Here is a 25,598-nt window from a genome sequence, read left to right on the forward strand (position 1 = left end):
CAGGAAATGCTCTACGTTATCAAGCAGGATCATTATGAGCTATGGTACTGAGGGATGGGAGGCACAGAAGGAGAGTGGGTTTTTTCCTTAAGGAGTTTTCAATTACATACGGCAGTTTCCCATTTCATTCCCTAAATGTAGTATTCTTTCCAAATTTTTAAATGTTTTTACATGTAAACACACACATCTATACACACACAGACCCCCTACCTTTTTTCACAACCTCTATAATAACTATTATACAGCAAAGAAAATTTATTGAGTTTCTAGTTATCCTGTAAACTCTTCCTAAAAAGATCCAGAATCCCACTTGCTCTGCTCCATAACAATCTCAGTGTTCCAGAACACCACCATAAGACTATACCAAGAGGGCTCATACCGTTTCTTTGTGCAGTCTTGAAAAGAAGTTTTGGAGTTAATATCCTCTCCACATGCTGACCAGTCACTATACAGACGGGAAGATTCTAGCGGAGGTGGTGTACTAGTAATTGCTCCTAATAACGGGGAAAATAATTGAGTGTCCATTTTTTGTTTCTTGCTATTTACCTATGTTGAAAAAAGAAGGAAACATTTTTAACATTAGATGTTTATGTAAATGAGCAGTAAAGGCAACAAAGCAAACCCCTCCTTTTATATCTTAAGCTAAATAATTCTTCAGGAAAATGAAACGTAGCTATGCCAAAAGGATACAGTTTGAAACTTCTTCCCTCCCCCGCCCTTCACATAGTCCAAATCTGACAAATTTATGCATCTTCTAAAAATAAATAAGTAAATAATAAAAATTACTTACTATGCAATAATAGGAATTTGCTACAGATTTCACATTGTAGGTGTTTGCGTATCACGTTCACAAGCTCAGAATCTTCTAGCCTATGTGACTGGAAATGCACATGTCACAGGCATACGCATCCCTTCTGAGAAAACAAAGGGAAGAGCAATTATCCCTGAAAACACAAAATATTCCAATAAAGAGCCCACGGTAAGCAGGCAGGGACATTTGTAAACTTCACAGAGCAAAACGTGGGTAAGAAAACTAATCTGTCTTTAAGTACTGGTCCAGAAAAAACTATTATAGATAAATTATTTATTCAGAGAATAAATAATAGGAGATCTAAATAACATTGGGAACTGTACCTCATGAGGTATCTCAATGAGGAATTGTCACGACAGAACCTGTGATTGACAAAGGTTTAAACAGAATATCAGAAACCTACTCTTGAGTTGCAAGGGACCTCTGGGGTCATCTAGCCTAGTTCCCTGCTCAGAGCAGACCCAGTTAGATCAGGGTACTCAAAAACTTGCCCAGCTGAGTCTTGAGATCCCACCATGTCCTCTCTGGGCAAATTTTTCTAATAACTAACTGCTGTCCTGGTTTAAAAAAGGAAAAAAAAAGTACTGAAGATGGTCTGGACCACTTTCTCTATAACCTCCCACAAGGCAGCTGCACGCACCCATAAGATCTTCTCTTTCTCTTCTCCAGGTTGATCAGACCCAGCGCTCTCAGCCTCTCCTTGAACATCCCGTTCCCCAGCCCACAAGCATTTTGGAAGCCTCTGTAGGACTCACTCCAGTACCCTTCTTGCACTGGGGAGCCCCAAACTGGACACAGTATCCAGCTGTGGTCTTAAAAGGGCAGAACAGAGAAAATTATAACAGTGCTCACCCCTCTGGCTACACTCTTGCTAAGACAGCCCAGTACAGTGGTGACCTTCTCTGCTGCAAGACCACACTGCTGATTAACATCCAACTTGACCACCAGGAGTCTTGATCCTTGTTGATTAACTTTTGCAAGTTTTGACTCTAGGAGTAAAACCTGAAGCTTTCTTGGGAAAAAACACCCCAAACTTTTATGATAAAGAACTGAACTAGCTGCCCTTTAATTCTCATAAGTAAAGGCATCCAGTCAAGATGGAATACTTGTGGTTCTGAAAATAACATTTTGGAGACTCAAAAACAACAAACACAAACAAACCCCCAAAACCCAAGAAACACCCAAAACCCCCCAAACAAACAAAAAAAAACCCCAACAACCCCCCTCCCCCCAAACAACAACAACAAAATCCAACCCCCCCCAAAACCACAGATGTATCAGATGCAAGAGGCTGTGGTATTGGCTGCAGACTGGAGCCAACTGTAGCATCCATCCCTGTGCTTTCCATCTTCCTGAGACGGCTGGTAACTAACAAAATTGTCCTAAGGAGAACATTTAGCAGCATCTGTTCCAACCCAATTCTAGAAGCATTTCTTAGTGAACTGAGGTTCTTATAAGCACAAAGAAAAACACCACTAATTCAGTTTCAAAGAATCTGTTGAGGGGATTTCCTATTTCAAGACATATTTCATTGAAGATGCTGTCTTTCAGTTTCTTTGAGTAATACAACCCATCTTCCTGAAACAATTTCTGAATTTTTGTGTTCCTGGCAAAAAAAAAAAAAAATGGTCAGTAGACCAACTCAAAAAAATAAACTTCTTTTTTGGGGGAAAAAGACCCAAAACAACAAAAAAACCCCAAAGGAAATATATTAGTATTTGTGAGGAAGTGATTCATCTTCAGCCCCCAAAGAGCACGTTAAGTTGCCACCACACTGCCTACTAATCTATGGACAGTAATGTCTGGGAGAATGGAAAGAAACGGAAGATTAAATGACTGGACATTCCAATATATTTACACATAACTAAGATCACCTCTGAAGCCATGAGACAACGTGGAGGTTGTTTGACAATGCCCAGCTTCTTTTGGAGGTGTCAGTCAAAGGTTTACAACAAAAGTAACAGCTTAAAAAAACGTGACGTTGTGCATGTCACTCTTCTAGCAAACGCCTCCAGCTAAGCAGGTTTGTCCATCTTTCCAAGTGTCTCATTACAGACAGAGACACAGAAGGGCCCAATACTAAGAAGATAATGAAGAGGAATTTGCAGAGGTGCTGCTGGCAGATGTCCTCTGTGTACAACCTGGCAGCAGGAAGAGTTCTGAATATGCTGCAGAAAAATGTGTAGTTAGCTTATTCTAGGATCCTAACATGCTGAACTCTGGATACCTGGCTGCTGAGGATGGAGAGGAAGAATTTTTTTAGGACTACGAGGATAAAACTAACTTCTGTCACATCGTTCATTGCAAATACTGCTGGAATAGGTACAAAATGCCAGCTTAAATAAAAAAGCTCTTTCCACAGGATGGTCAAACTAGCCTTGGATCCAACAAATGAAACCATCTGCTAAATCCTTATTGAATAACTGCAGAAAGATCTCAACCACGTACTTATTAAATTCCTGAAAAGGCTAAAACACACAACACGAAAGCAACAAATGGTGCTACAGTGATGACTGGGTCTTTATACTTAAAAACATTTAAACCGATCTACTAAACTCCCATTTTATTGCTTCTGAGATAAAAATTGCATTGTCACTAGGAACCATATTGCCAACTCTGAGACTGGTGCTTACCTCTGAAGCCCTGAACAAGCCAATAGAAAACAGAGGGTTTAAGGGAAATTTACACTGTCTGAATACAGTTTTATGCATTCAGTCTGTCTAGAGCCACTTTAAAAGTTTTTTATAGCTAGAGCTTTTTAAAAGTTATTTATATCTAAATAAACTAAATGAACAAAACTTCAATATTCATCATTTTACTATCTCAAGCCCCACCCTTCTAAGAGAGAAAATGCTAAGTTAATTTAATTTTTCTCTTTCCCCTCTTTTCTCAAAAGTAGAACCATAAAACCTTGCTTACTACAAATCCTTGGCCGGAATTTGGTTTAGTGAAAGCTGTCACAGACTCAGAAGATCTCCCTTCCTGGGTCTTGTCTGAAAAGGTAGTAAAGAAATATTACCTGGCCAAGTGTGCTCCTACCACAAGCAGGACAGAACAACCCTTTAGTGAATTTTGTGAATACAAAAAAGCTTACACTGAGGACTTATCACTTGCTATAAGCTTGTCTAACACATCCAAACAAATCCCTAATAAATAACAGAACTAGAGGTACTATAACCCTGTAGAGGCTAGACACATATTCTGCAACATTCCATACAAAAACATGCTGTCAATATCTCTATCATTAAAGACAAGAACAACTTCCTGGCCCAGAGACTAAATGGCACAACAGTGCTCCTATGATACAGGTAAACTCTTACCCTGCAGAAGAGGACGAGGGTGGTATCCAAGTTATCTGCTACAAGTGACTCCAGAACCACACACAGGTATCATTTAGGAAAGCAGTAGCAGACCAAGGCCAAAATTTTAGCAACAATTTAGCAGTATTAACAAGCAAGTGTCAATGCTAGGAAGCAACACAGAGATAAATTATGCTCCTTGGCTAGAGTGTAAAATACTTTTGCATAGATTAAAAATAGGATCTGTAACCAATGGATTTATCTTTTCTTTTCAGAGCCATTAATCACTGCTAATGTGAGCTGTGCAGGACAATGTGACTAAAGATCAGTAGAAGAGGTACTTCATGTACCCTAGATACAGCCTCATCACTCAGCACTTCCAAAACGCTGGAGTCTGTCATTCTACCTAGTTAAACAGAATTTCAAAATAACTGAGAAACTCTCGTCTGTGCTTTACATATGAACTATGAACAAGTTACAGTAAAAAAGAAAAAGGGATAAAAGTGTGTTGTCTCCTACAGCTTGCTTTAGTTTCAAAATTCTTCACTGAATTTCAGACAGAATCATAACCTCCATAACTGGCTTTGCAAAGAAAGGACTGCCTGCAGAGGCACAGACATGTTTTGCTCAGAGTTCCAACCTTAAAAATCAATGAATGAAATGCTGTCTCAAAAAAGAAAAGAAAATAATCAAATGACAACTGCTACAGTCTTCAGTAGGGCTTTTACTTCATTCTTTCCACCCTGCAAATCATGGGAAAGCCACTGCTCTCACTAAATTACCTCTCAAAAACAACAACAAAAAACTTACCGCATCTAAAACCTAGATACATTATCTCGATGGATTTTTTTTTCTTTCAAAGCATAAAAAGACACAGCTGCTGTTCTTTCCTGTAAAATGGAAATGTGCATGTACTAAACTCTCTCCCTGCACACGAAACTGAACACAATTTTTTTCCAAGACATCTAATACTATTAAGTCACATCTTATCTTCAAAAGTATGCAGAGGGCTTTTAACTTCTGCAAGCAGCTCATCACAACTGAAGAGTAAGCAAACTGAAGAATTTACCAAAACCATTCACCATTTCCAAAAGCCTCATGCAGTTCTTTGCATTTAGAAGCTCTTCCAAAGTTTCTTTCATTTGAGGAGAAATAAATGAGTAGAAGTTCAGCAGTACAATGTTAACATTTCAACTATAAAAATATATGAAATTAAATAGTATCAAAGCTATTAGGCATCAATATTGTTACGGTATCTGTGACGCGAGTCCTGTACTCCACTGAACACTGACTCGCTTTTTGCTACCTGGCTCCTTCGTGCTTCTGCTTCGTCCAGGCTGTGTGCTAAGGATTTGCCGTCACTACGTAGATGGTTTCATTGGTCCAGCAGCGAGGGTAAAGACCTGGAGGAAGGCTGTTACTCCCTCACTCCTCTTCCTGCTATCCTCCCATTCCCCAATCAAGTGCCAAGCTAGCACAGCTGCCAGGCATGTAGAGGCAGATGAAATCTACAGATCTTAGTAAAGGACTTGATAAACAGTAAATTGTATTGGGAGCAGAGAATCCTGCATCTTGGAACAGCTGAGGTTAAGAAGGGACCTTTGGAGTCAAGGGCCCTATTCGGAGCAGATTGCTCAGGACCTTGTACAGTCAGGTCCTGAGCACTGCCAAGGATAAACAGGACAGAAGACACACAGAAGTGCCACTGTGCTCCCACTGCACCTCTGGACACAGAGACAAATTTTCCACAGAGAGGGGTTTCTGCCTCACCACCGCTGCTTGAGCTAGGAGACAGAGTTCTATGATCTTCTGAAAATCCTCTGGCCGAAGATTTAACAGCATGGTGAATACAGCAGAAGACTTGAATATTATTTGTCGTTACTGGAAATGTTTTGTTTCTTGTGCTGTCCAGCTAAGTACTGGAAACAGTTCAAGACTGTAACCATCTATTCTGAGATGGTAATAGCTGCTAAGAGCAGGGAAGGCCCCTCAAGCAGACTGAAGTAGTTTTAGGGAGTTTCATAGGGATCACTACATTATGCCAATTGTATGAAATCTTTGCAGTGACATTATGTGTATCTGGGGTACCTTGCTGAGCTATAGCATTAGAGGACAGAGACTAAAAAAATTCAACAGGGCATCACTCTCCTGTTCAGAGGCAATAACAGTTTACGGCTTATATCAGACTAACAATTTTCTGAAAGGATATACTATAAGCTAAAAGATAATGTGATCAGAGCTAAATATTTGCTTCATCATGTAATTACAAGAAATTACTTTTATTGACATGAAGTCCCATCTGACAGAAAGTTCTTGATTTTCCAAAAACCATTTGAGCTAAATTAGGAAAAAGCCTTTTTACAGTCACTTACCCTAAAACTGCACAAACTCACTGCTACAGATGCTTTTTATAAACATATAACAACAGTAAATGACAGCACTGCACCGTATTATTACTTATATACTGAGTGTATTCTTCTCTGATTTCTTGGCAGGATAGATATTTCCTGTTTACTTCTTGTTTTTCTTAGCAAGATAAAGGAAGCCTAAGAAAAAACATTGTTTTGTTTTTTTGACTTAAGACTTCTAGTAACTCCTACCTCCAGCTACCTTAATCTATAGCACACTGAAACTGGTTAACCCATTCAGGATGCACTGCTAGTAATTCTCTGAAACTTGTGGGTTTAAAAAAAAATAAAATAGAATTCTATAAATTGCCTTTTTGGGTTACCTCAAAAACTAAGCAGCAGAAGTAAACAGGTGACAGGGACATGTCAAAAACTAAAACCAGGGGAGAAAATAGGTCAGTTATTCAGAAATCTCTTAATATCAGGGACAAAACCATAAAACTGGCAGACTACCAGAGACATCCTTCTAAATCCCAATTTCATATCATCTAAAAGACTTGTTGCAACAGCAAAGAGAAATGCTCCTTTTCAGCAGTCAAAGAATTAAGAAACTTTTTTTCTGAGAAAACGGAATCAAGTTTGTCAGACCTCTCTTAGACAGTTGGGTCAAAAGCATATGAAAAAGGCATCACTTAAGGCAGGGGGAGTGGAGAAGAAGTATGTTTATGAGATTCTTGTTTAATACGGGTTCTATAGTCCACTTACCATTAAGAACACTCATGGGCTACTGGGCCATTTCTTTTGTTTGTTTTGAACACTAGCATCTACATTCATTTCATATAACCAAAGATGGTTTTTGTCCATGGTAACTTCCAGCAGTTGTTCTTCAGAAGACTTTGGTAAGTCTCACAAATGCCAAGAGGCACTCAAAGCCAGACTGAATGAGGAACTGCTGACTTCCATGAATAGAGGATTACTCTCCTGCACTGACACAGTGAAAGCTGCTCCATTTGTAATGTAGCATTCACAGGTGTTGAGGTTTTTTTGTTCTGTGGTTATTCAATACATTTAGTTAGAAAAAACAACATATCATACAAGTATTTATTTCTGTTTACCTAAGAAAATTCACTTTTTGGACTCACCTGTGACTCGTAATGACCAGGGGTGGCACTTTGTTTGACCATGTCCTTGTTACAAGTATACAAGTTCTCTTCTCTGAAGTATGCAGCATTGCCGTGCAAGCAGAAACTTAGATTCTTAAGGACAGACTTAGCCTATTTAAAAGCAATTAAAAAGAAAAAAAAAAAGGCAATAATTACCAGGTCTGTCAAAGTTGTAATTATTATGCATGAAACTCATTTCTAGCTACCCCTCATTGCTCCTCCCACGATCTCTCCACATCACACCACCCACAGCTCCTCCAGTACCACCTATGTCTTACGCATACGCAGAACAATGACAATGTTGCTTTATTGCTGTGAGATCCCACATCACAGAACAGCTCAGCAGATACTAGAGTTGCTGACCACAGGTCAGAGAGACTCCCAGAATGGGTAAGCCAGCTGTGACGTGTTGCACCTAGGACCATGCAGGCAGAGGCATACTGCCTGGCAAGATTCCTCTCTTCAGCTTTATCCCGTCAAACAGACAGATACATCACACAGGTCCACATCCATCATGCCAGTACGCAAACTCACCCCATGATCCTGCTCAACGGCACACATCTGCCACAGAACTGAACATCATCCCCACCACATGACAGGACAAATAATCCTCAAGTACCTGGGACTGCACCCACCTAAGGGTTCCACTCCATCTTCAGACTCATAGCTTCTGCCAATGGAAAAGGCAAGGTTGGCTCCTGCCACACATTGCTATCCAAAACCATGTGTGATAAAAGCACGTTCGCAAGAGCGCTCGAAGTATAACATGCTGATTCTAAAATCCTTCCCTACGCTCTCTGCACACCCATTTAAACCTGTTACAGTATAACCTCCTGTATTTCCCCTATTGAAAAGCAGATTGTCAAGTTGCTGCTGCCTACTGTCATGCTTGCACTTTGCACGTATGCCATTTCTCCAGCTTCAGCCATTTGTATTACATGACACAGCAAAACAATGTCCCAGATTAGCAAGTCAATGCCCTACACAAATGTAAGGCTTCATCTTCACTGACACGAAGCTTTAATTGGTGGAAGCAATGAACGGGGGAAGGGCTGCTTTTACAATTAAGATAAATCAAGATAAAGTGTGCAAATCAAAGCACCTGCTCCTCTCCTAAAGTAGTAAGATGATGTCAGACTATACCCACATCCAACTGTGGCTGACCTACTCTGACCTGCTGAAGGGTAGAACTAAGGATTTACCTAATCTGATGTCCAATCTGCATTCTGCTACAATGATTTGTTCAAACCACAGTCAGGTCCATGCTCTTCTCTTTTCCAAGGGCCTACTGGAAACCGGCTAATAGCTGGATGAATTAGTTAACCCATTCTTGATAGCTAGTTTTGTTAGGTTTCCTATAGCATTTCCATCACCATGCTGCACAGAAACATGCTCAGACTGACAGGAAAGTCTGCATTCAGGAATGGGTTGCAGGACAATTCAGTGAAACATCCGTGTAGTTAAGTCGATGCTTCTGGGAAGCGCTGAGCTTGCTGCTCTTGCGCCAGTTGGTCTTCACTGCACGTACAATACACCAGCCGTATTGCAAGGGAAGAGCCACAGTAATACAACCCTTGACACTACAGAAAGCTCTGTGGCCCAGGCAGATGGGAAGATTAGGCTCCTTGTATTTAAGCTAAGATAGTGGGCTCTGCAATGAAATGACTCGGGTGAGCACAACTGGTCCTAGATGCTAATTTTATCAGATTCCTTTCAGAAGGGATGACTAGTAATATCTTTGTACCACCCATGATGATTTGTTCAGTTAGTATGTGTCTAAGCCACTAACCTTTACCAATCTTTTAACTATTTGTGATGTATTAGCTGTTCTTCTGTCAAAGCAGACTTAAAGCAGACTTAATGAAACCCATTAATGATTTGGCTAATCACTACCTCTGTGACACAATGTAACTATTCACAAGTTTAGAGGTGGGTTTCAGAAATCATTACTTGATACCTGAAAGCCCAAACAACAATCCATTTATATCTTGAAATTGGAACTACTTCAAATCATGGGAAACTTTCAAAGCATCGCAGGTGCTGCATTAGGCTTCACAACCTATGTAAGAGTCCTACCAATGCTTAAAATTTACACAGTTGTTGAAAAAAGGTAAGAGCGCTACCTCTGTGCTCCAGCCAAAACACCCTCTTTCAGAAAAATGGATTTTCAATGGTAAACTTATGTGGCTGTCTCTTAGCTTTTAGGGGCTGATAAAAAACACATGCTTATTGCACTACTGGTAAATAATTCATTTCTAGAAAGGCCTTTTGGGATATCTTCAGGATATGAAGGTGCTACATTAGAGCTTTGGTAGAAGCCACTGCTTTAGTTAAAGCAGCACTGCCAGCTTGCTTTGTGTTAAATTGACAAATTAAAAAAAAAGGTCTCATTGAGTACTTTAATATCACATCCTGACTTTGTAAACAGTTTTATTTTCTTCTGACATTGTTCAAAAAGAACTTTGAGCAAAAAGACAAATGATCACAGCACAACACCAGAAGGAAACAAGTTCTTCCATCAGCAGGGAGAACCGACGACTGGCTTCCTACACGTTCATGCCCTACCCCAAGCCCATCGTAACAGCAGCCGTTTCCCTACCGCATCCTCTCTGTCTCCCCAGTCCCTCCCTACTCATCCTAATGGTGACCAGCTAAGAGCCCACGGTAACGTGACTGGATAAACAGGCCACACCGAACGCTTAAAATCATACGGAAGCCTTTCTCCCTGCGAGGACACCAATCTGTATCTCTCCTCCATAAAGTTGTCAACTTCCATGGCATTTACAGAAATTCATTATCACCGAGACATCCATCCACCTCTCCCCTAGTTTCACTGAATCTGATGGATGATTCAAAGCTTACTGTAGGAATGACAAGATTCCTCAGCAACATAACCATTCAATATCCTGAAAAAAGCAATCCCCCTGGTCTTTCTTAGGAGCGTATTGTCCACTCATCCTCCCACCAACGCTTTTTTAAATTAACACTAGAAACTTTAAATGAACCTTGTAAATAGCAAGCCCTCTCAGCATGTATATAGTCACCCTACTAATTTTGGTGCCTTCCACCCTTGGCAAAAACAGGGATAATGTTTTCCCCATATACATATGTACATACATGTGGACACATGCACACTTTCCACAATCTTCTTGCACTGATCAAACAGCAACAGAAGCCATAGCAAGTATGAAACTTAACATTGAATTATTCCTCACTGATTAACGGGAATGTTGCTAATCTGAATGCCTGCTTTTCAAAGTAAAACAAATAGTATCTTCAGGTGGATTTATATTGCACTTCAGAGAGACGCAGTGTGCACGTCTACACACACTGATGCCATCGTGGAAGAGTATCTACATCACGGGTTTTGCAATTCCACATGCTACAGTACATCTAATCCTCCAGAAGAAAAGATGATGTGAAACATTACCTTAATACTGCAGGGAGATCACAAGGAAGGCCTAAAAACTTCCGCCTACACTACCTGAGGGTTTACAAGTTCCAGAATCAAGTTACATGGGAAAACCGCTGTTAAGTCTAAAGACCCACACCTTCTCTAACTCACCTGTTTCGAACTTGTTTTATATTTAGGCCTATCTGCTTTATAAAGCTATATAGCAGAAAGTTTGTTGGGGAAGAGATTCCAATCTGCTTCTCAATTCCACCTTTATGAAGCATTACCATTGAAACAGTATGCCAATACCTCTGAGAGGTACTTTTTCCTGAGCCAAAAAAAAACCCCAAACATACAGAACATTTCTGCAACATTTACATTAAAACTTAGAATGTCAATTACAAGAAATTAAGCATAGTAAGCACTTGGGAAACTTGTGATATAGATTTATCCACCAGGAACTGTGGCTACGTATGTGCAATTCTCCTAACTTCAGCCTTCCTGAAGTCAGTAATTTCAGAAATTCAAATTTGTAACCTCCCCAGCTACTGCAATTCTTGCTTTATTAATTTGAAAAAAATAAGGAATAATGTGCCAGCAGCTAGCTTAGAAACGAAGCTGATCTGCAATTCATTTAAACTACTAAAAAAAATGTTACTGATATTGGTTTTAGTAATAGATTTTATAGATCTACACAGGCTAACTGTGGTCCAAAGCCACACATAGTTCAATTGGAGTCCTACTACTGGAGTCCTACTATTTCCAAGTACTTTTGCATACGACAAGGACTGAAGCCTGCTGCCCTCACTTCTGAGTTTCAGAGGCTATTTTTTGTTTATAAAAGTCATAAGACCTTAATCCCCAATTAAAAAACACCCTTCATGAAACATTGACATGAGGTTGACAGTTGTAAACACAGCGAACACAACCCAGCTGCAAGATGTCATTATCCAAAAGTTCAAATTTCAGACTGCTAAGGGAAAGTTTTATGAAGGTGGTGAAAGACAGATTCTTTTTAATGCATCTGTCACTTAATAGCCTACAACACTCAAAATATCTAGTCAGCAAATACATGTTTAAGTATTTGAATAACATATTCGTGTTCAATGCAGGCTCCATGGAAATAAAAGGGAACTTAATACCATCTACCTCTATATAATCACCTTCAATTAGGATTGTCGCCACGTGTCCCACTTCATTATCTCCTGGTAGACCAGGGAAACACAAGGGACTATTAAACAAACAGGTACAGACTTTTTAACTGAACTTCCACTCACCTTAGAGTCAACTAATCCAAAGGCAGCTTAACTGCATGATTTGTAGACTATGTCCTTTCAAATACATGTTGCCGTAAAACAGGATTATTGGTATTAATATACTCTCAGTATAACCCTTTTTGTTTAGGAATATAAAATTCCAACTGGAGTTACAAAATATTTTTCCAGATTCATTTAGATGGACTGTCTAGTATAATTTAAACTCCATTAAATCAAAATGTCTTTCCAAATATATTTTTTAAACAAACAAAAAGTCTTAAACTATCAATTACTGAATGTGTAAAAACAAACTCTTTACAAACCAGCATACATGGCCAAATCAATAGAATTTTTTTAATCAGCTGCACAAGGATCTGTATACACTATATATCATTTTATAGAGATTTGTACCTTAATTTCATTAGACTACTAAGATCAGATATAAAGCTACTTTTCCCACTTGACCTGCTCCTCACTTTGTGAAAATTCAAGTACTAAGTAGATGTCTTCAAGATTGCAGGCTGAGCAAACACTGATACGGTGTCATTTAACAGATCTAAACTGTTTCTAAAGAGAAAGGAAAGGGGATCTAGTACCTGTTGGAGAAGTTATTACATTTCTCAGTGAAAGGATGACAGCGAGTATTCCCAAGTTTCCCACCTACTTTGTAAGTCTCTCCTCCTTGTCCCTATTCGAATACTCTGGTGGTCAACATAAAGTGAGAATTAAGTTTTTGCCAGGTGCTCACAATATGCAATCACTTGAAAGGCTGGGCACTATCAGGCAAATAAATCATTACACTTACTTTAAACTACAGCAACCTAAGCAAATATTACACTGCAGAAATCGCTTTGCTGGATTGTTTTCCAGCTTTCTAAAATACCAGTATTACTCCAGACACCTAGCATCTCTCCTGAAGAACAAAACCCACATAAACCTCACCCCGTTGCAAGAATCAACTTCCACCGAGACAAACCTGCACAGATGTTACCACCAGCCATTCCCTGCCTGCATTCCTCCCACCGACACAGGCCACTGGGGAAGCAGAGGCAGCACAGGCACTCGAACACACCAGTTGTACACACTAGAGCACTGCAGCAGCAGCAGCTGACCCCCGTGCTTTCAAGTCCGGTGGCGTAGCCCACGCGATGCTGAACAACCACTGCCACCACACCTCGTTTACCTCCCCTAACGTCGCTGCCATGGGACGCACACTACACACCTCAGTTACTATACGCACGCGGAAACTGTTGCCAGGCTATGGATAGCGTCTCTCCTCCACCCCTGGAAGCCGCAGGACAAAAACAGCAGAAAAAAGAAGCAAGCAGATTTTGGGCTGTGGGCAAGGCAACGGCCCCTCCAGACAAACGAGCAGTGCTGGTATTAAGCAATTACTCCACACAGCTATTCCTAGACAGAGGAGTCTCTAAGCAGCACCAACACTACGAGAAACAGTACAAATTGCTTGCCCTTAAATGTCACCTCATGTTTTTCTTCAGATACACACCCTTTCAAACACCTCTGCAGCAACCAAAATCCTCCCCTAGTAAGCAAAGATTTCACACTGCCAAAGGCCCTGCCACAGAAGTGAAAGAAACACCAAGCTTACATTTTTGGTCTTCTTGCTTTACAACCAGTCTCAGCCATGTAATGTCTGATGTCACTGGAGTACCAGTATGTGGAAGTACTATGGGAATTGTAGTCTTTCCTCTGTTGTGCAATACCAACAATGTACGGGATCCAGGACTGCAACCCTGAGCCTTAGGAACTGTCTCCTTCACACAGAGGCCTACGGGGACTGCCTGAGAAATACAGCCAAACTGCTTTATTTAGCTGGGAAACGCTTCTCAGATGGGAAAGAAGAAAAGTGCATGGAAGGTTTTGAAATGCATCTTCTCCTCCTTCCCACGCAAGAAGTAACTTCCAAGCAATTATTTTCAAGTGATCACATACTTCCAAAACCATTTAAGTTGTAATCAGGAAGCACGACCCAGTGAGTAAATTTTAATCACTATAATATACATTTAATATACAACACATGCATAACAACATTGTACTTAACAGTACAAGAGTTTTTATAACCAGGCCATCATCTCTTGTACCTCTGAGGTCTTGGTATCTCCACAAGAAAAAATAATTCACTGGAATGAATGTTTTTTTGTCAGTGGGGATGACGCATCTACTGCTTTTGTTCCTGTCTCCCCACTGAATGCTATCATTTGGCTCACCCCAGTTAAGTAACTATGAAACACTTGCACAGAGTGAGCAAATCAAGCCCTATGTTTTCCATAACAAAAATTAAAGGTTATTTAAAGGCTTTATTTCATACTAAATTGTTGTACCTGACTTACCTTCTCCCCACTTTCAGTCAAATGTCTCATAGACAGTTACATTTTATCACCTTTTACACATTTTTCCTTAATCAAGTCATTATTTTCCTACAGCTCTTTGCCTTAACCCAGAGAGATGATGAACTCTGATCTTTCCCTCACATCTTCATCTTTTAATGCTACAAAAAGAATAAAGAAATATAATTTAAGAAAATTAAGAAATCCAGACAACAGAACAGAGCCATTTTCATCTTTTTGAAGAAAACAAGAAAAAAACCCAGGCATAATATAGTACAGTTAGTTGCTGGGAAGTGTAGCCCATCATCAGCCAACTATTATTACAATGTCTCGAGACTAGGAAAAAAAAGAAAGCATAGTACTAACAGGTTCCTACTAAATTCTTTTAAAAAACCTCAAGCTGCCCTTCAACATACACTTAAGTTATCTGAGTTGAACCTAAAAATATGTTGTTCAACCTGAACAATAAAACTGCCCCAAAATCCATCTTACAGAGTATAAGAAAACTTCTATGACAGCTAGAAGTGTTATAGTGGAAATCAGAAAACCACTCGCTCTTAAACTCTTCAACAACTTAATGCAGGCAGGGTACAAACAAAAGATCTTAAAAGGGAGGGGGAAAAAAAAAACCCAAAACTTTCTCCAAAGTTTCTTTCTGTTCCCAAGGCATTTTCACTAAGTTACAGTAACATCACCTTGTTCTGCAAAGTCCTTCCTTCACAGCTACCGCTGTAGCACCTAGCACTGAAAGCACTGCTAAAATACACTGCAGAGTGCCACACAGCACGTAACCTTCCCCAAATATTATTTAAGTGTATTCCACGCAGCTTTTCTGACACAGTAGTAAATAGGAAATGAGGTCACCTCTCCCTAAAAACCTCAGCCCATGTTTACATTATTTCTAGTCTCCCTCGGTTTCTCTCCACAAAGCTGTAATGGCATTCAGAGATGGCGACTGTCCTCCTCCAGCTCCTCCAACTGTCTGATGTAAGCACAATTTGAGAATGACAACATAGAACAAACATGACACAGGAAGCTTTTATACCCATTTCCACATTTAGGTTTTTGGAATAGCGTATTTGCACCACTGCTGCTGATAGTACACACTGAATTCGAGTGTTTCCAAAAAAAAAAAAAATTTAAAAAAATCAAAAATCTGAAGCCACGCTCTGACCAGGGATTAAAGAAAATAGAGGAAGCCCAAACATTTCCAGTGTTATGGCAGCACAGTCCGAAAGCACATGCACTAATTTTAGTGATATGAATAGACCCCAATAGCTTCGAATGAAGTCCAACAGCAGAATTTCACACTTGTTTGCCTGGACGAGACAGTGGGAAAGAGAGAAAATTCAGACACGAATCCACAAAACCAGTTTAGGCATAAATTATTTCTGCTAGCTTGAGAACAGTGTGTTACAGAAAAAACAAGACAGCCTTTTCTGAAGGGCTCACAGTCTACTTAAAAGCAAAATACCACACAGGCAAACAGTTGAGAGAATAGTTTGAAGTCAAAATGTAGCATACCTCTTTGCTACATCCAGCAGAAACTGTACTCCCAACAATATTCTTTTAAAGTAGTTAGAAGCAGTAGTAGCTACACCCTCCTCTCACAGTAACATGCAAAATGCCCCTAGTGCCTGTGCAGAAGTGTATAAACAGAGCTGGGCTTCAGCTGCAATAGCTGTGAAGAATACACTGTATTTGTGACTCTCACCTATACAGCATTCAGATACCCCCAAAAGATTTCAAAGGTTTCAGCAACACATTAACAGTGGGCAAACATACCCAAAATATTAAGCTACAAATACCTGTAGGGACTTTTTAAACTTGCAGATTTTAAGTAACTCAGTGTGAAGATGCTTGCACACAACATCCTAGCAGCAACCTGGCTACAGCATTGTGAATTCATTCAAGTAATGAAAGATTTAAGACAGTAGATTGCAGTGATTTTAATAACTCAGTACATCATCTGCTTATACAGTACACTTAAGTATTAACAGTCATTCTTCCAGACCCCTCACCAGACCCAAGACAACCTTTGTGGCTTTTTACTATGACAGGAAATGTAAACACTGTAACAATGAAAACAAACACTGCTTTCAGAAGAAAAAAAAAAAGGGGGGGGGGGAGGGGGAAGGCAGGCAAAAAAGAAGAAACCTCCTTTTTCCTGAAACGAAACATTTCAGTGTATTCCCCTCCGCAGCCTCAGAAAGTGACTCCTGCCTTACCCTATTGGGATTTCAGGCTATAACAGTCGTTTACTTCACCGCTCTCTTCTGCTCTATCTCCGTGCAGAAACATCACTCATTTTTGGCGTGTCAACACCGCTCACGGCTCTTGAACTTCCGAGCGCGCACAGACCTCTGACAGGGCGCGTACAAGCAAATGGAAGAGGAAGACAGCCTTGCACTTTCGCAGATATGTCCTTTATTTACACGGCCCTGCTCTACCAGCAGCCACAGGGGTTCCCCTCCCTCCAAGGAAGCCCAACAGACCCGCTGCAGCTCCGGCACCGCTCCTCACGGTGCACAGCCCGGTTCCTCCCCTCACAAGCGCCTCACAAATCCCCCCCACCCCCCGCCCCGCTCGCCCCCACCCTCGGCTCCGGGGCCCCAGCCCCGTCCATGGCAGCGGGGCGGCAGCGCTAACGCCTCACCTCTGCCCGGGAAGCCCCGTCAGGCCGAACGGCCGGAGGCTGGGCGCTACCCGCCACCATCTTATCCTCCCTCACGCCTCACGCCGTGAGGGGACGGGCGGGCGAGGGCGGGAACGGCGCGAGCGCCTCCCTCCCGCGCCGAGTGCGCGCCGCTTGCCGCGGGCCAGCCGAGGCGGGAAACGGGAAAGGAGGGGAGCGAGAGCCCGGTCAACGGCCGTCGGTGGGAGAAACCACTGTGCGAGGGGAGGGAAGGGGCGAACCATGGCGGAGCGGGAGGGGGGAACCCGCCGTGGCGGGGAGGGTGAGGGGAAACTGAGGCAGCGAGGGGGAACACTCAGAAAAAGGGGAGTGGGAAGGGGTTGGCTTCTCGGAGAGCGAGGTCCCCACTTTCTAGCTGTATTTAGTGTGAGACAAGCACCTGAGCAGGTTACCTGGCAGCTCCACTCAGCCGCCATGTTCGTCCCCTGCTGATGAAAGCACGAAAACCTGACAGAATTGCACCATAAAAGCGTCTCGTTTCCCTCGTGAGGCGGCGGATGGTCTTTGTGGGCCCGGCCCCAGTGTTTTCTCTCTCAACATTTCCTCCTTCCTGCAGAAATTGGTTATTAAACGTACCACTGAGAACACTTCAGCCCTTTGGCTGACGTGACGAAGGGGTGGGAGGTCGTTCGCCCCTTTTTGGCTGGCTCCGCGGCGGCTTTGGCCAGCGGTGGAGTTCCTCGACCGGCGGCACTCAGTCCCACTGTGGCTGAAGGAGATTTGCTCTGTCATGGATCGCCGGTGAGGCAAAACAACCCTGCGAAAATCAACCCTGCGCCTATGTGGTCAACAGCCTGGCCTTCCCACCCAAGCTCACCCGGCTAAAGCCATTAATGATGGCACAGGCTGCGAGGGAAAAGAAAAAATGAAAAGGATAACGTGGATTGGGGCTGCTCTCTCCAATTTCTGTCACACCGTTTCTCCAGAAGTGATCTAGTACCTCTTTAATTTTAGTACCACCTTATTTTGCGCCTAACCACCCCCATTTGTAACCTGCGGCTGTTGGCAACAGAAAAGCCTTTTTTATACGTTAAGAAGACAAACGAAACGTGTGTGCGCCAGAAAAAGAGATGCAGGGCTTCCCCCAGCAGAAGAAACGTAGTGTTTATTCAGGCTGTGCGCATACCAGTACAATATAACTATTCTGAGGAGCAATTGCACAATGGGCAGCAGAGAGGAAAAGCCGCTTCTGGCAAAGCGGCATCAACACAGGCTGCACAGTCTCGCCTTTGTCACTCTCTGAGGATCCAGAAAGGGTGAGGCACTGTCGTTTCATTTATTTTTCCAGCTGAAAGACTTTGTTAACAATCTCAAACCTGACAAAAGGGTGACGAACAGCGTAAGACACATTTCTTGTCAGCAAGCTACCCAAAAAAGTATTCTGTTGTGTATCTTCACGTAAGATAAATAAAAGGTAGCATCTCTTCTCTTTCAGACAAGTCACCTTTAAATTACTGATACAATAAACTTTTAATGAGATATTCCACAAACTCATTTTACAGCAAGCATAGTTTTAACCAACATTAGCATTTTTCACAGATAAATTTCTTTCACAGTAACAGTGACATCAAAACATTGGTAGAATGTGCTTTGGACGGTTTTTCTCACAAATATGCATGCAAGAAGTTTTTTTTTTGGTCTGCATGGGATATCACCTGCTCATCTCTCTCGTCACTCCCTTCCACACACGTGCCGTTCTAAGAGCGGGCACGTAATGGATTGATTGTAATACAAAAATGCATAGGGCTGCCGTAAATTACTGCAGACTGGCAGGGTTAGCAGGCACAGAGGTGGTTGGCTTTGGGGCAGGGGGCAAAGGGGAATACATTGACTGCAGAAGCAAGAAAAAGTGCAAAGACAGAAGAGCAGCGGAGGCCAGAAGAATGCAGCAAAGACATGCTGAAGTACTGGGCTACTCTGAACACCCAGAGGGGGTGGTGGATGAAGAAAACCTCAGCTGGAGAGGGCAGCAGAGACAGGTTTTTGTACGAGGAGTACAGAGAATTCTCAGAACAAGCGTGGAGTTGAAGCAGCCAGAGAAGCAAATGTGAAGAAAACCCTCCCTCAGGAACACCAGGCTAAGCCAAGAGCACGTGTGGCATTAACCCCTTCTCCAGGGACTGCAGCTTAATGCTGAGGGATGGAGCCAAGGTCCGAGATGGGGACACGCTGTCCGGACACTTCACCAGCTTTGTGGAGGAAGCAAGGAAACCCCTGCCAAAGGCTTCAGGAAAGCGCAGAGGATTTTTCTACAAGATGACAGAGCAAAGATGTTGATGCCAAAAAAATCCACCCCTCAACTGTTGTCGGCAACAGGAGGGCACGTGCTTCTAGTAAGCGATTATTCTGCCAAGCACCAGCACACCAATACAACAGTCACCCCAGGGCACGCACCAGTGCACCTTATTTCTGTAAAATACCACTTTCCTCTCTAAAACAGTTGTTTGAAGGAAGCGTGAATGACCGAGGTCAGGAGAGGCAGAGGAGCTGGCTGCTGCTGGCTGTGTTCCCTCTGCCGGCGCTGAAGCCGGGGACCAGGATCTTTGAGAGCTTTCCCACCAGGGATGACTTACTAAAATCGAGGTCTGAAATGTGGAGTACAAGGCATTCCTCTTCCTGAACATAATTAGCAGTTAGAGTGGTGGGAAAAACACCCACCCAATCAGCAGGTCTAAGAAGAAGCTCAATGCAAGGAGTAATTTGCAGTGAACACTTTAGCCTGAGTATGTATCTTAGGCAAGGTGAGAGCAGCATGCCCTCCATTAAGAAAAAAAATTACAATACCACAGAATGGTTATTCTAACAGAAACACTCAGTGTATACAATGGGGAAACTCCTGCTCCCATCACTCGCTTCAGTCTGAACACACACTGCACCCTGCGCAGAGCACAGTCAGATTGAGCGAGTGCTGGACTGAAAATTCAGCAATTCCAACCCAAGGACATGTGTAACCCCCTAAAAAAATACAGGGCACCCTCAGGAAAAGGTACACTTCCCTGTGTACCCTGTAAGGATCTCTCCACAATGCTTAACAGATTATCCTCCTGTACTCGGCGACCTGCCGCTGGTTTAGGTTCCAGTTTGAAGAATCCTGTAATGCCCCCCCCCATCAAACACCACAAACAACAGCCGAAGGCAGAGTCACCTTCCCAAACTTATCACACAAAATACATTCTCAATAAGGCAAATGTGCAAGTGGTGGTTCCTCATTTATTTACTAGCAGGTTTTGGCCACCACTCGGGTATACTTGCAGTGAGCTTCACTTTATCACCCGCTATATTTAGGCAGAGTGGTTCATTTATATTAGCTAACCTCAGCAAAGCTATACCAAGTTCACCTCCTCCAGCTCGGAACTTGCCGGCTGACTTTCCTGATTCAGTTAAGATCTCGGCACCCTCGGGAATGCTGTCCTTGGGAAGAGGAGTTGAAAAGTGGACTGGCAGCAGACGTTTGCGAATGACACCCATATGGTAGGTCCTGGCTGTCAACTCCTGTCCAATGTAACAGCCTTTGGTAAAGCTGATGCCATTCATGTAGGCCAGGTTTGATTCCAGTGGGAGGGCTACTCCAGGAGGGAGATCTTTCACACCTTCGGGAATTCCTAGGAAAAAAGTAAAACCAAGGGGGAAATGTGGTAAAATCTTCAGTATTTAAGATTTCTGGGATACGCCTCCACTGTGAGTCGTAAAACCAGGAGAACCCATAAGAAGCAGTGTGAAATAATGAACTTCCCAGTACTCCAGTTTGGGCATGAGTGAAACCATTAGCTATAAATGATGTCTACTCTTAAGGGTAAAGGGAGAACTGCACTAGAACCTAATTTCATGAAGCTTACAGCACCTTACAAGCATACCGGTGGAAATTCAAAGCACCCAGAATGATGCAGGCTCCCACACAAAGGCATTGATGTATATGTAATGCCAATGGCAAAACCCTTATCAGCCACAGCCCACAAGTAGCCTTTAATGCCAATAATTTTCCTCAGAGCTACAGAATGTAAGTTGGCCAGCTGTCTTTGTTAATGCCCAAATGCTGAATGTCTGTATAAGTAGCTGTTCTTTTTGTGACCGATGACACAAAAATAGTATTTTTCGAAGCAGTGCTGGACCCAGCCTTCCGCAGCAGCAGAGCCAAGATGAGTGCTGCTGTTTCAGGGAGGTGGCATATCCCCGCAGTCCAGCCAAGTTTGACCCATTAACAGCTTGCTTTTCCAATCCACATGGACTTGGGTTTAAGCAGAGGACCATCATCGTTCAGTCTGCCAATTAATTTAATCCGCTATCTGCATGGACACAGTAAAATCAATGGGAGCTCTGTGCAGGCACAGGGGCTCCCGAGATTGAGTTCCCTCTCAGATCAATCATCTGCCCCTTGACCTCTGAGTTAACTCTGCGAATCCAGTCATACATTTTTAGGAAAGTAAGTTAGGGTGTTTCTGCTTCCTTCCTTAGCAACAAGGAAAACACACAGACTCTGCATAATCCCAAAATAATCAAAATGACTCAAACCACAGAAGTTTCCCTCTAAGAAAATGAATAATCCTGGTTTTCTTTTGATGTTAGCATTCCTGACCCACCACCCCATAATCTTAGTAATAGGAAACTGTACCCAAATATTGATTCTGCCACCAGACAGAATTATAACTACCAGATCACTTTTATCCTCAAACTAGCAAATAATACCTGTATTTATTAACAAGTTAAACCCATTGAGACATACCAATGTGGCTTTTATAATTTACTCCTCTGTCTTATATCAGTGTCTGGACTCTGATAATAAGGTGAAACTGTGATAATATATAAATAAATTAATTTCCCCAAATCCAGCGACACAGAGTGCAAAACAGGACTTGGCTTTACCTTGTTTATACCTGTGCCTGTGGTAATCCTCAATGTTTCCAATATGACTCCCAGGGATAATTTCTGATAGATTTGCTCCTTTCTTTGCAATCAGTCTCCAGCCCATGACTTCTGTTCTTGGGTCAGGAGTTAAAATCAGAGCCTGGTCTGCACATTTAGCGAGGGAACTGGCAATGTCTCCAGCCCGCTCCCCGGGGACAACAGCCCACAAAGAGAGGTCAAGGCAAGGGGCGATGTTTACTTTCCTCCGGATCTTGTACAGTTTCAGATGTTTTTGTATGGCGTCCAGCACGCCGCTGTCACACTCCAGCAGGATGTGTGGCTCTTCTTCTGGACTCTCGTGAAGCCTGAAAAAGTAACACCTACAAGGTCAGAAAAACAAACCTCCACAGCAGCGGAAGCCAACATGCTTTTATCTTGATCCTGGTACGAGTCCAAAGATCTGGGGAATTTCACCGAAGGCTGCTGGCGCACAGAAGAGCAGCACTCAGCTCCCTGTAGTGAAATACCTGAACTTTTTTAGGCATCCATTCCACTCTTTTCTAGCAAATACTGCCATCACCTCTCCCAGGGACAAAAATGGGTCTGGCTCTACAGCCTTCTCTACCACTCACTCTTACCTAAAGCGAGGTGACTTTCAGAAGGAGGAGAAGATTCGTTCAGCTGTGCTTTCCATTAGTTACACTGTTAATCTGGCCCAATAGTTTGTGCGAGCCAAATTTTTCATTGATTGACACCACACTTACGTCAGGTGGCTGTACGGTGCAATTATTAGATGCCACATGGCATGCCGCGGTGTCAGTGACTATGCCACCTGTGAGAAACCGCAAACCGTTTGTTTCAGATACAGCCCAAACAGAATCATGGAATCATAGAATCATTTAGGTTGGAAAAGACCTTTAAGATCATTGAGTCCAACCGTCAACCCAACACCACCATGGCCACTAAACCATGTCCTGAAGTGCCACGTCTACGTGGTTTTTGAATGCCTCCAGGGATGGTGACTCCACCACTTCCCTGGGCAGCCTGTTCCAATGCCTGACAACCCTTTCAGTCAAGAAATTTTCCTAATATCCAATCTAAACCTCCCCTGGAGCAATGTGATGCCATTTCCTCTCGTCCTAATATACCCAGAGACGCCATGCCTGGGCCCTGCCCTGAGGGTCGCTTTAAAATTATTAAGATCATTATGCTTTTCTGCTGGGGTAACTCATAGAATCATAGAATCATTTATGTTGGAAAAGGCCTTCAAGATCATCAAGTCCAACCATCATCCATGCTCACTAAATCATGCTCTGGAGTACCCCATTTACTCACTTTTTTAATACCTCCAGGGATGGTTACTCAACCACTTCCCTGGGCAGCCTATTCCAATGTCTGACAACCCTCTCAGTAAAAAAATTTTTCCTAATATCTAACCTAAATCTCCCTTGCCTCAACTTGAGGCCATTTCCTCTTGTCCTATCTCCAGCCACCTGACAGAAGAGACCAGCACCCACCTCACTACAACCCCCTTTCAGGTAGTTGTAGAGAGCTATAAGGTCTCCCCTCAGCCTCCTCTTCTCCAGACTAAACAGCCCCAGCTCCCTCAGCCGCTCCTCATAAGACTTGTGCTCCAGACCCCTCACCAACTTGGCTGCCCTTCTCTGGACACGCTCCAGCACCTCAATGTCTTTCCTGTAGTGAGGGGCCCAAAACTGAACACAGGACTCGAGGTGCGGCCTCACCAGTGCCGAGTACAGGGGGACGATCACCTCCCTGCTCCTGCTGGCCACTCGATTTCTGATACAGGCCAGGATGCCGTTGGCCTTCTTGGCCACCTGGGCACACTGCTGGCTCATATTCAGCCGGCTGTCTAGCAGCACCCCCAGGTCTTTTTCCACTGGGCAGCTTTCCAGCCCCTCTTCCCCAGGCCTGTAGTGCTTGGGGTTGTTGTGACTGAAGTGCAGGACTCGGCACTTGGCCTTGTTGAACCTCATACGATTGGCCTCGGCCCATCGGTCCAGCCTGTCCAGATCCCTCTGTAGAGCCTTCCTGCCCTCCAGCAGATCAACCCTCCTGCCCAACAATCCCACAGAGATTGCAGGCAGTGATGAAAAACATACAAAGTCCTTTTTTGCGCATAAATTCAGAAAGATAAGCCAGAAATCCCTTAGAGACCGGCGTGCGACATGGCGGCTGACAGGGCCGACCTGCGAGCACGGAGAAGCCCGCCAAGGCCGCGCGCCCCCGTTTCCATAGCAACAGGACGCGCCGCCCCCCCCTCCCCCCAGTAGTGGTCTCGCCCAGCCCCTCCCCGCCCCTCCGCTTGGTCTCACCTGTAGAGGATGAGGTCATACAGACAGCGGCCCTGCACGTTGAGCGCATGCGCATACAGCGCGGCGGGAGCGCCGTTCCCCGCTACCAGCGCCGTGACGTCGTTCGTCACCAGCCCCTGAAGGAAGACGCCGGCCTCCGCCCCCCGCACGTCCAGCAGCGCCCGCCCCAGCGGGAAACAAGCGGCGGCCCCGCTCCCCCCGCCCCGCCACAACCTCCGCAGCAACCCGGGCGAGCTTGCCGCCGCCGCCGCTGCCCTCACCAACATGGCGGCGGGCAGACCGAACGCTGTCAGAGTGACCCGCCGCCTCTCCTTCTCCCCGCCGCCGCCATCTTGTGTGTGTCCGCGGAGGGGGGCAGATGGCGCCTCCTGCTGGCGGGGAGGGAGCGCCGCCGCGCCCGCCCCGCCCCCTCCTCCTCCTCCTCCTCCTCCTCCGTCCCGCCCCGGGTCCCGGCAGCGATCGGGCAGCGATGGCGGAGCCCGGAGCAGGGCACAGCGCTGGGCACCGGCAAGCCCGACGGTGGGCCCTGCCGTGGAGACAGTGAAGGAAACAGCCTAAAAATAAACCCATTTACCTCGGGTTTTTTTTGGGGGGGGCTGCCCTCAGCGTTCCTGACACCCCCCCAGCCCCCCTTTAGTCATTCCTTCCACCCCTGGGCTTTTAATCCCTTGGAAACCGCAGAAGGATAGGGTACGTACCCATTCTTCTCCAGTCATGCTTTGGCTAGCACGCTGGAAAACGCTGCTGCTCCAAAGGTTCCTGTTTTCCACTCAATTTTAATGCTCCGGTACTTCTCTTTTCTGTAGGACCCATCAGCTGCCCCCATCCTGTGTTTAACACTCGGGAAAACTGTCAGTAGCTCCGTTCTGGAATAAACGATAGCGTTTGACAGTGGGAATTTCTAGTAAGCGGCACTGCACAGAAATAAAATCCCTGCGTTAAAAGCGCAGGGCTGAAGGTGCTGTTCCTTTGCCTCTTTTTAACATTCGTTAGCGCTGTGGGAAGTGGACTCTGAAGGGCCCGGGTAGCCCCAGGTTTAGCTGCAGCTCCTTAACGCTGGAATTCATCCCACAGTCCAAGAAACGGCCGTGAGTCATGCCTGTCAT

At 43.8% G+C, this 25,598-nt stretch overlaps 2 protein-coding genes across 3 annotated transcripts in view; both read right to left on the reverse strand.

The window, feature by feature from the left end:
• The window catches only part of LOC126037985 (meiosis-specific coiled-coil domain-containing protein MEIOC-like), a 36,288-nt gene extending 18,910 nt beyond the window's left edge, over nucleotides 1-17,378 (reverse strand). Inside the window, exons 1-4 of one of the 2 annotated variants that reach the window (XM_049798971.1) lie at nucleotides 17,276-17,378; nucleotides 7,601-7,732; nucleotides 791-914; nucleotides 380-546 (exon numbers count right to left, since the gene is read on the reverse strand). In XM_049798971.1, the coding sequence (XP_049654928.1) occupies nucleotides 380-525 (146 nt within the window). In that variant the 5' untranslated portion in view covers nucleotides 526-546; nucleotides 791-914; nucleotides 7,601-7,732; nucleotides 17,276-17,378. Of the gene's footprint in view, nucleotides 1-379; nucleotides 547-790; nucleotides 915-7,600; nucleotides 7,733-13,880; nucleotides 13,930-17,275 lie in introns of those variants that run through there. The other variant, XM_049798972.1, reaches the window with a different exon arrangement.
• Nucleotides 17,379-18,416: 1,038 nt separating this feature from the next.
• On the reverse strand, nucleotides 18,417-24,821 carry IBA57 (iron-sulfur cluster assembly factor IBA57). The gene is made up of 3 exons (XM_049798981.1): nucleotides 24,493-24,821; nucleotides 22,175-22,521; nucleotides 18,417-20,916 (listed from the first exon to the last, which is right to left on the reverse strand). The coding sequence occupies exons 1-3, from the start codon at nucleotides 24,756-24,758 to the stop codon at nucleotides 20,525-20,527; spliced, it is 1,005 nt and encodes a 334-aa protein (XP_049654938.1). The 5' UTR covers nucleotides 24,759-24,821; the 3' UTR covers nucleotides 18,417-20,524.
• Between the last annotated feature and the right edge of the window lie 777 nt (nucleotides 24,822-25,598).

The sequence above is a fragment of the Accipiter gentilis genome, chromosome 4, assembly GCF_929443795.1.
Source record: "Accipiter gentilis chromosome 4, bAccGen1.1, whole genome shotgun sequence".
In the NCBI taxonomy this organism is placed as follows: Eukaryota; Metazoa; Chordata; class Aves; order Accipitriformes; family Accipitridae; genus Astur; species Astur gentilis.

What these genes read in the sequence shown, in the direction of transcription:
- IBA57 (XM_049798981.1), bottom strand. Translation starts at nt 24,758, where the DNA reads ATGTTGGTGAGGGCAGCGGCGGCGGCGGCAAGCTCGCCCGGGTTGCTG. An exon ending in TATGACCTCATCCTCTACAG is followed by an intron (nt 22,522 to 24,492) that starts GTGAGACCAAGC and finishes TTACTTTTTCAG; the next exon opens with GCTTCACGAGAGTCCAGAAG. An exon ending in CAGGCACAGGTATAAACAAG is followed by an intron (nt 20,917 to 22,174) that starts GTAAAGCCAAGT and finishes CTTTTTTCCTAG; the next exon opens with GAATTCCCGAAGGTGTGAAA.